General features: G+C 37.7%; 1 protein-coding gene across 1 annotated transcript; it reads right to left on the minus strand.

Moving 5' to 3' along the window:
* Positions 1–5883: 5883 nt before the first annotated feature.
* On the minus strand, positions 5884–17150 carry LOC107099508 (tetratricopeptide repeat protein 31-like). The gene is made up of 16 exons (XM_015397698.1): positions 16957–17150; positions 12625–12707; positions 12458–12535; positions 12317–12373; positions 12030–12236; positions 11731–11844; positions 11493–11538; positions 11197–11287; positions 9739–9880; positions 9513–9617; positions 9332–9425; positions 9063–9096; positions 8882–8959; positions 8637–8739; positions 8414–8535; positions 5884–7092 (listed from the first exon to the last, which is right to left on the minus strand). Exons 1-16 carry the CDS (start codon positions 17012–17014, stop codon positions 6957–6959), a joined length of 1548 nt encoding a protein of 515 aa, XP_015253184.1. The 5' UTR covers positions 17015–17150; the 3' UTR covers positions 5884–6956.
* Between the last annotated feature and the right edge of the window lie 109 nt (positions 17151–17259).

Below are 17259 nucleotides of genomic sequence, written 5' to 3' on the forward strand. Positions count from 1 at the left end.
CCTCCCTCCTCTTTCTCCAGATCTCTTTCTGTCATACTGTATATAGAGAATTATGGTTAACACACTAAACAGTGGAGCTGATTGCAGCCACAAAACCGTCTGCATGATGCGCAGATCTTGGGTAACAACCGCTAAAATAGAAGCAGTACTCTTCATCCTTTTATTGGTATTACTTTTTACTTTTACTAGCTTTCTTTTCTTAAAATGTTTATTTCAAATTACTGCTCAGGTTGGTACCTGAAAGTTTATTTAAGGGTGTTAAAGGAAAACAGGTTAAAACAAAGTATTTTTACTCATATCAAAGATTTAAACAGATATGCATTATTTTTCCCATCAAACTAATAATTTACTTTTTGTTGATCTTATATATAAAATCCAGATCAGATACATTAAGGCTTGTGGGTTATCTGGTAATAAAATGTGCCAAGAATGCTGTGCAAAACACTTTATACAAAACAGCTGGTTTCAGCATTTATTTTAACACTCAACTGAAACAATATATGCAGCACTACTCAATAAGTTAATGGTTTATAACTGATGTTTTAAATGCAGCGATCCAAAAGCTAGTTTCAAGAAACGTGTAGAATTTGCATAATAATTACATTAGTAAGTTATTTCTTTATTATCTAACTGCTTTTTTTCCCTCACACGTAACGTATTTACACCTCTCTCCTCCTATAGGCTTAACAGATCTTTTACACATCACCCTCAGAGTGTTGCACAACTTCAGGGGCAACGTGTTTGAATTAAACCAACAGGAAGGCCGCTGCTTCCAGAATAGTTTTAAATTCTAAGTTCCAAGTGTCTTAAAGAAGCTCCCTATACCACAGGGTAGATATTTCCTTGTTGGGACAGCCACAAACCACCAACTCTAAAATAGGACCAGCCTCACCGTAGCCATGGTGAACGTGACCGATGAGAATGCGCGTTTCCACCCTGGGCCTGGGGTATGCAAGATTTCTATAACCTCCCATTGTTGAATAAGGAGCATAAGGATTTAAGTCATCGCTTCAGATCCAGATTGATTTATCTGAACTTCGAGATTTTGACCATACCTAAGGATTTTTGAACTGTTTCCACTGGGGGAGCTTGAAACATGTTTGCTTATTGAGTCTTTTTTTTTTTCTTTAAAGAATTTGGACAAATTTAGCAGCATGGAGAATGTTGGCGTCGGGCTGTTGTTTTGATAAGCTATATTTCTGTTTTTAAGTAAACCTCAGTGGGCACCTCTTTAAGGCAGCTTGGTTTATTCATAGACATGAAAAATGGCAATTAGGACCGGAGAGGTAGAACTTAAACATACAGCCCAACCATTATAAACACTTAGCTGTATGCAGATTTCCAGCTTGAAGCGTGTTAAGTAATTGCACATCAAAAAAACTGCATGTGCATAACCTTTGAAGCTGCAGCAGACATGTTTGGGTATCACGGAGATGGTGCCACTGGGTGGCAATGTGGTGGTCCCTCCCTTACTGTTAAACCCAGAACAGGAAGAGCAGACCCCCTATTAGTGCAGCCAAATCAGAGGGATCTCTGAGGGTGACAGGGAAGAAAGAAGAGAACAAGGAAATACGGATGCTAAGGTTTAAACCATCACAGTCTGTGGCATGGATCCAGTTTAGTTTATGACACAGACTAAACATATCAGACTAAACAAACGAGACTAGACAGGTGTCCCTGCTTGTGAGCAAATGCTCTACGGTTCAGTCGGGTGTGGGCTATAGTGAGAGTGCTCCTCAGGGCTCCCAGAGAAATCAAAGGACTATCTGAGAAAGCAGGTCTCTGCGGCAGAAAGCTTTCTCTCTCCACCTCTCTAATTACACAAACCAAGCCAGCTCTGCCCTTACCCACAATCTGTGGAGGCATGAAATAAATACATGCTCTCCAACAATAAACAAGTGCCTTTTCAAATGACATGTTCATCCCCACTGCCGTCTTTTCAGGCTTTCATAATGCTTGGACTTTTGACTGGCAGTAGAAGAATGTAAGTTTCCACTGTAAAGCATGGAGTGCAGTAGGAGGTTGATTATGTTAGGTTGTGCGCAAATTTCATAAGATTGATTAAAAAAAATCCCACTAATGAATTCATATACTTTAAAACTGGATTATGACCTGATTTGAAATATTACCTGCATAGACATTTAATGTTTGTTAAAAGTCCTATATTAGTGATTTTGTTTATTTAGAAGAATGGAGAGTTCTCTGAACAAAGAATCAATTTAGCTGATTTTTAAAAGTGTACATGGTTGGATTTTTTTATACTATGTGACAAGCAATAAAAAATGCATAGATTAGTCAGTATGTTTTGTGGAGGAATGTTGTATAAATATTGTGAGAGTTAAAACTAGAAAGAGGCGGCCGGCCTGAGGCAACTGTTGCTGGGGATTCCCAGTGAAAGCGCAACGCAGGTATGTGGGGGTCTGCTCGTCTCCGACAGCTAAATTATATTTTAAGGTAGGATCATAATCTTGATGAACTGACTGCACAGACAATGTTTTTAGGTGGACTTTCTTGCTTAAAGGTATAGTGGAGGAAGTTCTTTTTACAGGTGGATCATCAAAATAAGTGGGCCTCCTAACTGTCAATCATTCTGGTCATATGTTTTCGTAAGGCCGGCCTATGTGCTCATCCCGTTAGCTTTGTTTTCTTGTGCTGTGCACGTTTTCAGCCAGTCATTAAAGCTTGCCTTTCTCACCACGGTTCTATGACAATGGCCGAGGTTCGGAAGAAAAAAAGCATCCAAAAAGTGTATGAGAAGAAGAGAAAGGTCTCAGAAGAGAGAAACAAGACCAGAGTGATTTTGGGAGATTCTTTCACGTGACGGCATACACTGAAAACACAGGTCAGGCTTCCCACTGATGCATCGGTTGCCAGGATTCTACTCGACAGATAAAGTATGGTATGCTATTTGGAGAAATCCATTTAAAAAAAAAGGTGCTTTTTTGATGCTGAAATTGCGTACAGTGTAAACGTAGCATAAGGAAACGACTGCGTTTCAAGTGCAGTTTGTTTGGATCACGTGTGCCTGTCAGGTGTGCACATAGGATACTCTATAGGCCAAGTCAGATTGGATTGAATGCATCTTCACATGCCAGCTTAGATCTTGTTACTGATTTTCCTTTCAATTTAAAGTACTTCTGCAGGTTTTCTTTTATTGTTGCTTAACAAATTGGCATTCAACTCAGCAGTATTTCATTAAGCACAAATCTAAAGAGTCTTAGTTTAACTATTGATAGATTTCAACTGTCTTAGCTGTCGATTTCTGCTTCTTCTACCGAATGACTGTCTGCCTCTCTGCTTATTGCTCTTCCTGCTTAGTCTTTCAGTTTAGCTATAGTTGTCTTTCTTTCATTTCCAGATGATCAGAACAATCTTGTCAAACAATGAATGAGTTTTAACCTTATGAAAGGCACTGTGGATCTGCCTTTAAAAGCTTAAAAATAATGGGAATCATACTCCAAGTCTCAACAAGCCAAAAGCTCTTAGGAACCCCCTCTACAGAAAGAGTGGACACCATAATAATCTGCCAAGTATAATGGCTCATAAAGCTTGATCCTCTAGTATAAAAATCTTCTATTTATGATCTGATAAAATTTGATTTGATTTTTGGGAATAAAGCACAAGGACAACTCAATAGGACTGAAGCAGCTACCTCTGACCTGCATGTACAAGATAGCTGAAAAGGTAAATCCTATTTCCGTTGATTATAGTTTAACTTATCAGAGCTGCTTTACTATCTGGTTAGTACCACACCGGATGTGGATCAATGTGTTTTATGAACCCACATAGTAGTGAAACATATATGGGATTAAGGAGAGTTTAGCCAGTTAGGAAGGTCTCAATTCTTCACGTCTTAGATATACTTTTTAAAGGCTTGTTTTATCTCACAGTCAGAAACATATGCAAAGGAACACTTGCTCCCAGCTTATATAGTAGCATATATATAAAAATCTTGGTTATATAAATTTGTGTCCACTGCTTTTTGGAAAAAGGTTGGGAACATTTAATTATAAGCCAGTTTTACAACGTTCTTTTCTTCATCTCCAATCAGTACTTACTGAAATGATCACTTTTTCTCATTTTATTCCAAGCCTGTTTTTTTATTTTATTTCACTCATCTGTGACTGGCAAAGGAAAGACTTATTTCAGACTAAATGTAGATGCCGCTTCTCTGTTCTGTAGTCAAGGGAAATTACAGACTCTTCTCACTCATGAATTTGTTAATTTTGGGTTGTTTTTTCAGTAGGTGCATTGTGGGGTGAGGTGAGATGGTTTATGGGCTACCTATAGTCCTGAGTTAACTGTCTAGAAGCAAAACTGAGATTTTTAGTCTTTCATTTCTCTAAATAACATTTTTCAACATTGTAATACATCAAATATGCAAAATGTGCATTTGACATAAAATTATAAGCAGATCATTCCCCAAGTACTGAATTAGATAAGAGTATCAGACTGTCTTTGTTTCTACAGTTACATAAAGCAGGGCGATAGCCTTCACTTTAGGGATCATTTGCATGAACACTAGCACAACCTATTAACAATGACATAATCAAGAGTCTTGAAAAATATCAAAAAGCCCTCCAAATTCACACATAATCCACCAATCCTGAAAAGATAATTTGGCACAAAAATTATTTATGTTCATAACCTTCCTTAGAAAAATGGCTGATTCACATCTTGAGCACGTTCAGTGTGGCAAACTCCTTTTTAAATCTTGCAGCATTGTGCACTCTCATACATCCGCTGGCATTAAGCCACAGTTCCTCTATTTAAAATGTCATCTGTGGCCCCTTTGGTTGCCTTTTCCCATAGGTTCTCAGGGCTGCCTGCAACTCTCCTTGGTCTGAGCGGTTTTGCACAACTCCTTATTGCTTCATGTCGGCCACACAAGTGTGTCTTCTAGTGATGAGAGGGTAAATGTGCTGTCCCCATACCAGCAAGCATGTTAGAAGAAGACACTTAAATACACATTTCGGTTTCTCATAATTAAAAATGCATAGAAAAAAAAAAAAGTGTGTAAAGCATGTGGTGGGATCTTCAAGAATGTGACATTTCAGTGCAACCCTGCCACCTTGTGGAGCACATGGCCACATGCAAACATAAAGAGCAATAACTTAGCAGATGGGACAAAATCTTTATTAAATATAAAACTCTTATTTGCATTACAGAAAAAAAATACATAGTTTTTGGTAGATTAAAAGAACCTCAGCACTCTTGGTGGTATGTATACATACATAACTTCAAATAAAATAATTCCTTAGAGGGAATAAACGTACTTGGAACAAGAAAAAAAAAAAAAAAAGTCCAGATTGAAATGTTTCAAAACACTAAAATTTTAAGTATAACATGCTTTAATCAAATATTAGTGGGCCAAAAATTATTTTATACCCTTAAAGAATTTCATTTCAAATACTGAACACCATCAATTCAATGAGGAAACAGCAAATGTTTAAAAAACAAGTGCAGTCTGGGGGTTCTTTTTGTCAGATTCCATTGTCACAAGTTTTAACCACAAAAAACCATAAAAGGAAAGAAGAAGTGCAACATGTGATATGGTTCTAAGCAAACTGGGGGGGTTTTTTAAGTTTGTAAAGTATCCCTTGTTAAAAAATATATATGCATATATGTATAAATAGGAAAATAAATACTCTTCCTACGCAGTGCATAGTTTACTAGTGAATGTAGTGTGGACTTCAGCTGTACTTGTTGCCGAGCAAGTGACAAAAAGCATGCCAGCGAGTGTGTAATTCTCCAGCTAGTGTTGAAACTATGTAAAGCCATCAGATTCTTCAGCCTAGTGAAATACTGACATGTAGGCCCCAAGGTCATGAACACTGATTTTCGAAAGGTTTAAGAATGAATGATACATATTACTGATTTTTGTTTGTCTATTTATCCCCGGGGTGAGGAAGATGTGATTCTCTGACACTGTTTGCATAGACCTAAAGCAAATGTCACAAAACGATTAGTTGAGGGGCAAAAAAATAATAAAATCTACTAAACGCACACCTAAATACCTTAGTTTGGTTATGATAAACAGATTTAGCTTTTTTTTAAAACTATGAACCCAACTGGAACTGAAACATATCACAGCTCATGTCATGAAATCTAGTCAGTCAAATCAAAACAGGCCTCAAACCTTCAATACAGAAAAAAGAACACTTCTCAGACAGACTCACCAAATGAGGCATTACCATCTTAAGAGGCACTGTTTTCATCAGGCTACATGAGATTTTTGACATCATTATGCCTCACATGCATTATGAAGATAATCAGGCCTTAGCATAACCATACTGACTCAACAATCTCTACGCCTGTTTTGTTGTCTTTCAGTCCAGTTGACGATATAATCGTACCAAAGGCTGAATGATTTAGTTGCATAGGAGAAGTGCTGAAATGTCTTTGGTTATTTGCTGATAATGGCACAAACTTATGCTCCAAATATAACCTGCATGTTTATGTGATATAAAGGCAAATTTAGGAAATGAGTACACCTCATTTCCTAAATGCAGCAGCGTTCACAAACTGAGGGTCGGTTAGCATTCTGCGAGGTCTATGACATCCATTAAAAGGTATTTTTAAAACCTGTATTATACAAGGGGGAGTTAGGATTTTCTAACCCCTCAAAAATTTTACTTCCATGAACTGTGAGCAGGTGTTAAGTTCCAGTGAGAAAAGTAAGTCCCTATAGGGCTGCCAGTGTGACCGTTATCCCTCCATGGTTAATTTTGTACTTTTGAGAAAAGGCATCCATTGAGATCACTGGGTAACAGAACCAGCATGGCACTCTCAGTCTTACATGTCTAATGTGCAACTATTCCCAACTCCTCTGCCTGCCTGTAATTTTTTACCAAAATATTTTTAGTCCAGAGATCCCGATGCGGTTAGTTCAAGCTTTTGTGGGCAGATTTTTGGAGCAACTCGGTTCCACTGCCGAGGCACAGTTTGAACATAGTTCAAGGCTGCCAGGGTTTTCTGTCCTTGCCTTTCTGGTCAGGAAAGTGTTTGTAGCGACATTTGTCCCCAAAATGGCAGCCGGTGGTTCTCCAAAAGTAACACTCATCTCCATTAACTGGACCACGTCTTCGAGGACTGAGGTTGAAATAAACAGAGGAAAAAACAGACAAGAGGACAAATCAGTTACTTTGATTTTAAGAAGATAAGGATGAGACGTAGAGTGGCCTGGGGCTGTATATGTTTTTTTTTTGTGACATGTGATCGAGCAACATAAAAATAACACAAAACTAAAAAGCATATTGTTCATATCTCCTCAGCCATCCAAGCTAAAACTTTGCAGAAATTCCTTGTGCTGCAAGTCCAAATTGGTGTTCTGCCAGCCTTGCACATCTAAGTATAGCAGATTTGCTTGTTCTTTATAAAACAGTTCAGGCTTTGTCAGATTGTTCACAATTTAAAAGGGCTCCAAACTCCTGAACCACAAGGGCTGCATTTGTCTATTGTTAGTAGTGTTTGTCTAAGCGGGTAGCACTCACTGATGAAGCTTCTTAATGCTGTATCTTGTATAAAGTCTAATAGTAAATGGTAATCATACAATCTGGACACATTAAATCTGGCTTTATTATAAAGTATTTAAATCAAAGATGCATAATGTATCGAGGATTATTAAGATGTCTTAAACACCCACAATTGGTCTACTATATGTAGTGAAGACCATGTGTAGACTCCCATTAATTTTAGGTCATTTTCAACCATTTTTATGCATATACCTCACCCCAACCAAATTGACCCCATGGCCCTATACCTAACCATTAGCAAAATAGCATGTGAGGACCAATAAAATGTCCTCACTCTGCAACAACTGGTCCTCAATTTGCTGGTAAAATTGGACGAATGGTCCTCACTCTGAGGGCTAGACAGGTACACCAGCCAGAACTATGCTTTACAGATGGTGAACTCAATTTAATATTTGTTTTCCCAATCTTTCTCAGCCTCTGATTAGTCCTCTCCTTGCTCAGCTGGTACCTTCACATGGCTGGCCAGGTTTTGCTAAGTTTTATGCATATTCTTGATTTTGGGATGGATTAAATAGGTGCCTTTTAAGAAGTTTAAAGCTGGGATTAAAGTTTTACATCTTTTCCCCGGCTTTAAACTTTTCCAATTCGTGATCCATGAGTGTTTTTCTTTTTCTTTTTGGAGGTCTGTTCACTGATGCATCAACAGAACAGCTGTATTCATCCAGGTTGACTCTTAAAAATTGAAATGGCTGCAACAAGAAAAATGCCTACCCCTGTCAGATTTATGCTTATAACAAACTATTGAAAACCAACAACAATTTTCCATTTCACTTCATTATACACTAGTGGTTTGGTTAAAATGCAGAACAGTTAAAGGGATATGAAAACATTCACAAGGCTTAAGGGGAAAAAGTAAGAATTTTAAACCTGTTACTTACCCAGGTGCTGTCCCAGCCTGCTGTGTGATGGGAAGAAAAGTCCTAAGTGGAATAGGAAGGACCCTCTGAGTGCGGCGGTCAGGATACCTAACAACTAAACGCGTGTTCTCAATGCAATACCCCTAATAAAGCAAAAATATGGACCAAGATTAAACCACAAAAAAAAAATCTGGATCAAGAGAGGCAATAAAACAAAAGAATTAAGTAAAAATCAATCACTGACATTTAGCTTTTCCATTGCTCGGGCTGCCATGTTTGCATTCCTAAAATTGACAAAGGCACAAAATCTCTCATGCAGCACACGGATACTCTCTATATCGCCATACCTGCAATGAAAATAAGAGACATCTGGTTACCCACTTTGGGTAAAATATCACCCTCATAAGCTTCTGCACAACAGTTTTGTTAACAAAGGCTAATTTTAACCCAGAAATAAGTATTGAATAGCATACCACAGTAAAATCATACATTTTAAAAAGGTCCCATAAGTGTTTCTCGGTTATCTCTGTTGTCACATTTCCTACCCAAAGAGATGGGCAAGGGCTTCTACAATAAAATAAAAGACAATATGATTAAACACATGCTGAAAATGAAAAGTGAAAATCATGTTATGTGACCCTGTAGTTTGAGTGAACACATGTTCACCTACCCTGGCTGCACAATTGATGCATCTTGGCCTCCAGCTGTGGAAACACAACCACATTTTTACAAAAAAAAAAAATAAGGAAATGTAGCATAAAACACAACACATGTATAATTCTATACATTAAAAAAAGGAAAAATGATAGGGATGTCCTGATACTAATTTTTCATTTCCAATACTATTATCAGAGCTTTAGGTGTAGAACAGTATAGAATAGAACAGTTCTGACCAGTTTTGGATTATACAAAGCACTGGAATTTTTTTTTTTTTTTTACCTCTTGCTGACTCTGAACAAGATGCCAGAACAGCCTGCACAGATGAAAATCTCTCCAGCAATGACACACTTTGCATCTCTTCAAATCCAAACTCCTAAGAAGAAAATATAAGAATAAAAGAGTCAAAATGTCCAGAAGTAGTTGGATCTGGTTAAAAAAAAAAAAAAAAAAAGTTTTTTACCATTAGTTGAAGGACTTTGCAGCTAAAGAGGTCATTGACTGCCTCCTCACAGTCTTTGTCAAGTTTCAACACCTGCTCCATGGCCTTCTCAGCCTCGCTGTACCGCTACCGCGCAAGCAGACAAACAATTTGCATACTGTACAACACAGCCTTACAGATGCTAACATTTAGCAGAAATATTCCTTATTGTATTTAAATATGCATAGCAAGAATGCTTTGTGCCCACCTTCATACCAATGAGAGCTCTGCCTTTGCGAAAGTATCCTTTGGCCCACTCTGGAGCCAGCTCGATGGAGCGTTCTGCATCTCCCAGCGCCTGAGGATATTGCTCCAAGCAGTAATAGCAATACGAGCGGTTTCCAAAGAATCTGCAGAGTTAGGATTTAAATATATGACAAAAGGCTGTATAAAATTAACCTTAATAAAAGGACTTCTAGTTTGAAGTAGGGCCGAGTGATTCATTGAAAAATCAATTTCTTTTCCTACCAATGCACTTCCATAGATCAAGGTGACATCAGTGCATCACTTTGTTCTAAGATGTGTACCGATAGCTGATAAACTAGCTGGCTGTAACACCACTAGTTGCAAACATTTAGTTTTTTTTTATTTGTTTGCTGTGAAATTCTGCATTACCAGCATTTTCACAGCTTGAATTCTGCTGCAATTTAAATCAAGGTCACCTAAGGTAGGAAAAAATAAATCAAATTTGGTAGGAAAAAAAATTGAAGACCAGATTTTAAAGCCATAATTTTTTATGTTTAAGGTCCATTTCATTGAGACACTATCAGTTATAGAGACACAAAGTGCTGCATTATTAGAATTCCTAAGGGAAATAAAATATAGTTTTCCATTTAATAAACATCTGAATTATGTTATCAATGCAGTACCCTTAACAAGCTGAGCATCCAGTGGCCTGAGGAAAAAAATTAAATAAAAGTATGAATTTCTCCTTGTGTGCAAGTCAAAGTAAACCCAACTGTTCTGTGAAGGCTATATATATATATATATATATATATATATAACAATAGAAAGGTGTATAGTTGTGGAGAAAAAAGCCAGATTATAGAACAGTATCTCAATCCATGAACGCTGCTTAACACATGGTCTGTCTGTAAAGCGACAGAGAAATGAAGAAGAGTGGCCAATAGGCCCATGGTCATGAATCTCTACAGTTATCAAGGGGTTATCAAGTGGCAGAACTTCAACATGACACCCATCCCTGCCTAGTTTTTCTTTATCCTGTTTACTTAATCAAGTGATAAGCCACTCAGACTGCGCTGTAAACCCAGAAATGCAATTGGTTGGAGGTAATCCCTGAACAGGCCTTTTAATTTCTGGACCTGAATTATCCACCTCTGCCCATAGGTCATGGACACAGCAGCCATGAGCAACAAGGTTTTCTGGTTCGAGACAAAAATTATACTTTTTAGTCTGAACAAAACATACCATCTGGAGTGGAAAACTATTGCCAAACCCTTGCAACATAACGACAGTTAAAAACAAAAATAGAATGAATTGGCAGGGGCATTATGCTTTGTCATTAATGCAAATTAGCTCCACATTTCTTCCGTTTTAATTCTGAAAAAAAGACACTGTGGTTTTGACAAACAAAAACAAAATACAACAGTTCTTTATGAATACTTTTGCAAGACACAGTCACTTATTTTGCAGACAGCATATGTACCTGTAGTCCTTGGGATCACACTTTATGGCTTCTGTAAACATGCAGACTGCTTGTGCATACTGCCCTTCCTGCACCAGCTTAATACCTTTTTCTGAAAGACATACAAAACAAAACAAACTTTAAATAACTTTCAGTTGAAACACTAGCCTAAAGGCTTGACCAATGCATCATAGGTGAAATATCCCGAGAGAAAGAAAGTGTAAATCAATAATATTCTAAAAGCCATTGTTAAAAGTTTAAATGAAAAATCAATTTAAAGACTGCTTGTTGCAAGGTGCTGAAAAATCCTTCCCTACCCGTCAGTGATGCACTTTTCTTGGTCATATTGTCAGTTCCATTTGTCTGTAAACAGAATAACCCTTTCAATGTGTTGCATGCACGGCAATAGACACGCATGCACAGATGCATTAAATGGTTGTCATGGTCCAGAGTCCAGTTCTTCGCTTAAATAAGACTTTGTACCATTCAGCCATTTAATTGATAAGTAAACAGATCATTTTTTTTTGTGTGTGCAACATTGATCGTTTCATTCACCTCTTTTCTGGCCTCATTCTCTTTGTTTTCTTTGGATTTGCGACTTGATCCTTTGGGCTTGATATGGCTAGCAGCATTAGCAAAGAAGGCACTGCTCACATCCCATTCTGGCTCCTGTAGAGCACAATAAGAACAAACACTGTTATAGATCATATGCCACTCATGCCATCTGGCTAAATAAAAAAAAAAAAAAAGAACCAGGCTACACAAGACAATTTATATTCCAAGTCTTGTGGGTTCATGAGAACAATAAGAGCATTAGACAGAGAATATGTAATACACTTATAATTACGCAGTACCTCTTCAGTTGACTTGGCTTTTGTCTTCTGCTGCCCTTTGAGTCCTGTGGGAGCCATAACCAGAGAGCTAACATGCTTGTCAGGAACAGCTGATTTTGTTTCCTTGTTCTCCTCCTTTGTTGCCCTTTGTTTCTCCTCTTCAGCAACATCTGCTTCTGATTCGCTTTCATCCAGCTCAGACTCTGCGCCGCCATCCTCTTCATCGTCCTAATATGTGACAGCACATGGACAATTAGCTTCTAACAGCAAAGGGGAAATGTAGAACATTTTTATGATGGAAACGCTACCTGTTCAGCGCCATCATTTTGCTTGATCTGCTCTTGCTTTTTTTTTTTTCGGCGGCGCTAAAACAAAAAAATACAGAATAATACAGGGCACCACTCATATGGATTAAAACAAACTGGTGATTGATATCATTTAGAGCTCACCTTCCTCTTGGCTCGCCGTCGCTCTGCTTTCCGTCTGACCTTTTCCTCCTCGCTCAGATCCTCTTCATTTAATGCATTCTGGGCAAACACACAGATGGTAGATTAGATCCACACACCAGAGACTAACTTTTGAAGTCAAAGCAGGTTTGGTCAGGATGACACAGTACCTGTGATAAAGTGGCATCATGACATGGGTCAGAGGTTGCAGCAACACAGTCCATCGGCTCTTCCTGCTGCTGCACAGCAGGGCCTGTTAGGGAACAGAAAATACTGTTTAAGGTTTAAGCTTTAAATGATCAAAGCAGCACACTGACGGTGTATACTAATTTTTTATCATTATTATTATTATTACAAACTAGTAGCTCACTCTGGTTGCATACAAGGTTTTGTTTTATTTGTTGTTTTTGTTTTTTTAATTTTATGGCATCCATTATTTAATACTTTTGTATTTTTAGGTTTTATCTCAGTTTCTTAGCAAACATAGCCTTCTGTGTGTATTTTAAAACAACAACGGCAGTACAATACTGCATGTTTGCAGGGGGGTAAACAAGGATGTCCTATGACCAAGCCTGTTAGGTCCTCCCAGTGGAAAAGTCCGAGATAAAGCGTGAGAAAATAAAAACAACATATTTTTTTTTCCAAGTGGGATAAGACTTAAATGGGGTTTTTATTACAGAATGAATGTTTGTGTTCACAAAGAGGAAACTAAAGCTGCAGAGTTGATAGTTGAGCAAGTAAACCTCATCTTAGTGCTATAGATTTTAGTACCAGTAATGATAAGAAGAGACCAAGCTATGGTTTTACTGAGTGGTATTACAGGATGGATGGGCTCTATTAGGTACCTGCCTCTGTTGTCAACGCCTGGCCTTCTGATAGTTAAGCAGCAATGCTGACAGACGGCGCCACATAGGTTTATGTCAGCATACCATGCCCCGTGCTGAAATTCTATTTAGGCTCAAAAAGAAATATCAACGCAGTATCCAGATGGACACTTTGTGTATATAAACCTATTTTATTAAGATCAAATTGTTTTTGAATAGGCATAACATGACTATGTCCCTTTAAATATATGTTTTTGCTTTAATCTATGTTGTTCATGTGGAACCAATGTGCTGCTTTTAGGCCATTCTGAATCTAAATGGGTATAAGCCCTGGTAAAATAAAGGTTACATGAAGTGATTTTAAGTGCATTACATATAATGCTTTGATTTGTCCATAAGCCTCTAATGGGGTGGAAGTTACTCAAAACACACTCATGAGGCATATGTTGATCTACTACACGCATGGGCTGCTAACCTGTATCAAGGTATACAAGGTTGTTTTTTTTTTTATTCTTTAGGTTAACCGTCTTTGATGTGATGCCAGAGAAAAAGCCAGGGAGAATGGAGTTTTTTTTGGTTGTGGGTCTCTAAACATCGCAGCGTGCAAGCCCAAAATAACAATGCCATAGACTGGGAATCACCTAAAATAAATATGATTGCTTCACTTTGTATTCATTTATAAATAAATAGTGAAATGGTGACTTTAATTTTGTGATTTAAAAATGGATATTTAATCACTTAATGGGATTTCTTTGTAGAACCATGCATTATGGTATATTGAATAGCAATTTTAAATGTACTTCTAGAGATGGAGAACTGTTTGTTTATATATATACACACATATATATATTTATTTATTTATTTTATTATTTTTATTTTTTTTTATTATTGCTATGCGATAATTAATTGAAGTAAAATATTCATCTTTTGCAGAACACTTTACAGTACAGTATTTTATTTTTATCTTTTAACTCTTCACTATTATGTTATTCTTACACATTTTCTAAGGTCCATATTTGTGTGACCATTTTTTCTTTAATGTTTCTGGTGCTGTAAACACCAGAATTTCCCCATTGTGGGACAATAAATTGATTTTCTATTCTGTTACATCTAACCGTATTCAGATTTAGCACTACCAAAAAAACAAACAAAACAAAAAGACGACTATTCTGTTAATCTAAGAAATACTCAGCACATACACGTATTATCAAAATAACCATTAGTTGGATTTTGTCCCCGATGTCCCTCCATCCAGCTCCAGGGTCAAGATATTGATCAAGATCATCCCAAAAATTGTCTCACCCACTTAATGTCTTTTACTTTGGATTTTTTCTAAAGGATATTCTTTGGCTTATTGCATTGTTTCATGTTGCTAAAGCCTAAATAAAAAAATAAAAAATGCTTTTACATTTTATATTCAGGTAATCTTTAGTGAGTGTAAGCATTAAAATGTTTTAACTTTGACATTTATAATGCTTAATACATCACATTTGTTATTAAAGGTGACTCTGCAAGATGTGGCAGATTAACAGATTAAACATGTCATGTACTGCAGGACAGTGTCACTCGAGGGTTGATTTTGCCAACCCCTGACCTACACCCACAGCCAACAATGCAGCATTCCTGCATCATCTGACTTTAGTCCCACTCATTTTCGTCACATTTTAACAGCAAAAAATACAGCTCAAGAAAGTCATGCGTTTCCAATTTTTTTGTCATATTAAACATAAAAATTCTATGTTGAACTATGTAGAGCTCTGTCAGGACCTGGGTAGATCTCATTTTAAATGCTGTGTCCTCTGGATGTCAACTAAATATGTTTCTCTGTAAGATTAAGGTTTTTCACATTTTATTAAAGCAGAAATTTGCAAATAACTTTAGATGTAGACAAGGGGAATTGCTATTCTTCATGCTTTCTGAGCGTCAGGAATGCCTAACAACAGGCTAGAAATTGCTCAGAGGTTTCTCTTTGGCTTTAAGCGAGAGGAACACTTTAGCCATCACATACCACAAAAAGTCCCGTTGAGGACTGCCGTATGACCTACAGAACAGGCACTGCGTTTTTATATGTAGTGTATTGTTTGGGCACAGAGCAGAAGGAGGCACCGCTCTGCCGTTTCTCTTAGAGTAGATGACAACAAATCACAAGACAAATTCGAAGCAAAATAAAATGACCTTGGAGGAAACTTTGCAGTGTCAGATTTCCATTGGTTCAGCGAAGTTTTGCGGAGAATGACAAATCCATACGTGGTCTGTGAGTCATGCTGTGACTCAACGTGATGATGGATAGTTTTGCCTTTCAAATTCCTGCTTAGTTTATACTCTATTCCTTCTTGGGGAAGAAACAAAAAAGACAGGGGAGCCTCTGGGCTTCCTCGTTCTCTCAATGTTTATGTGTACTCTCCTGGGTGCAGTAGCTCTGGTCAACAATGCAGAAAGCAATAGGAATCGTCATAAAGCCTGCTGAAGGTACCTGGAACTCTCTTCATCTACTAGTTTTTATGTCCTTAGGTATGGAATCCAGCTGAAACAAACAGTGTAGTCAGCATAAGGAAATAAAGCCAGCTAATCACATAGTCTTACTCTTCCAAAACAAATGGTTTAAAAGTTGCAGAATCTCTCAGTTCACAAATAACCTGGGCGGATTCCCCTCTGACACTTAAATGATACAAAATTGGTGGACAAAGGCAACAAAAGATCCTCTGTTTCTTCTGTTCAGAGAAACTTCCCCAATCAGAGTGCAGTTGAAAGGTGAGCTCTTTCCACAGGAATGCAAAATAACAGTGCATCATCGGGAACTGGTGGGCTGGACAGAAAAAAAAGCATTGCAAGGCTGTCTTAAGAAAAAAAGAAAAAGAAAGTCAGTGTTTTCCTGTGACTTAAACAGGTGTATATTAGCTGCATTCTTCTTGTAACAATGTGAAGCTAAAAATGCATGACTGTTCTTTCGGGTGGGGTTTGAAAAAATAAGTAAAAACAAAGAAAATTGTAACAATAGATACTATTTCAACTCAAAAAACATTTGCAGATGTGCAGAAAAGCCTGAAATCTGATCCCATAATTAAAAACATCTGTTCTTTGGAGAAATGTTGACTTATTTCTGGTTTATAAAGTCCCCCTATCATACTAAATCATGTGTACTAAACATTTTGCAATTAAATAAATAAAAAAGGAGGTGGACATAGTTTAAACGAGCTTCAGACTCAACCTGTCGCGAATATAAATAAACAGACAGGCGAGGTTTTTCCATCTATATCTGAAGCATTGTTTTCATACCAACGCGAACAGGGAGCGAATGTTTGTTTCTATTTGGCCTTCAAATCAAACCATTCTCACAATTATTAGCCACATTCACATAAAAGAACCCTGCCAAACGAATAAAACGTGTTTTCTGAGTCAGCTTTAGGTAAAAGTTTGGATTTGTTGATTAAATAAAGGCGAAGTAGCGAGTAGAGGGAAAAGGGTGGAACTAGCAACATGGGAACTTTTCATTGTTGCTTCAACTCCATTTAACTCTTTCGACAAAAGACAAGAGAGGCACACAATAACAAATAGGAACCAGAGTGTGTGTTTCGCATGTCGGTTTACCTCCAGAGTTAGTCAATTGCATCATTATTGTCGGTTTTTAAAACTTGTGGCTAGTTGGTTGAAGTTTTCAACAGAGGGACGTTAACTTACCGCTTCCGAGTCCCAACAACCGGCATATGTCTCTGGTGAATTTCATGAGCGCAACCATTCAGCATTATCCTCTTGAATAAATCTTTCCCTGGTGTTTTAACAAGGGTTTCAGTGGGCGTAGAGACCCCTCTCACGCATTGGGACAGTCGCTATCTACGGGGATCCTCGGTGGTTTAATCCACTTCCTGAGCGTCAAACAGGCCGACGCTAGTTTACCCTGAGCAGCGTCTTAAAGGCGCAGGACACCTGATGGAATGGGAACATTGTTACTCATCACGTGCCTGTTTTCCCCATCAAAAAAAA

Source organism: Cyprinodon variegatus, unplaced genomic scaffold (assembly GCF_000732505.1).
Source record: "Cyprinodon variegatus isolate N-32 unplaced genomic scaffold, C_variegatus-1.0 Scaffold1, whole genome shotgun sequence".
In the NCBI taxonomy this organism is placed as follows: Eukaryota; Metazoa; Chordata; class Actinopteri; order Cyprinodontiformes; family Cyprinodontidae; genus Cyprinodon; species Cyprinodon variegatus.

What these genes read in the sequence shown, in the direction of transcription:
- LOC107099508 (XM_015397698.1), bottom strand. Translation starts at nt 17,014, where the DNA reads ATGGTTGCGCTCATGAAATTCACCAGAGACATATGCCGGTTGTTGGGA. An exon ending in GACGGCGAGCCAAGAGGAAG is followed by an intron (nt 12,374 to 12,457) that starts GTGAGCTCTAAA and finishes TTTTTGTTTTAG; the next exon opens with CGCCGCCGAAAAAAAAAAAA. An exon ending in GAGCAATGGAAAAGCTAAAT is followed by an intron (nt 8,536 to 8,636) that starts GTCAGTGATTGA and finishes TTGCTTTATTAG; the next exon opens with GGGTATTGCATTGAGAACAC.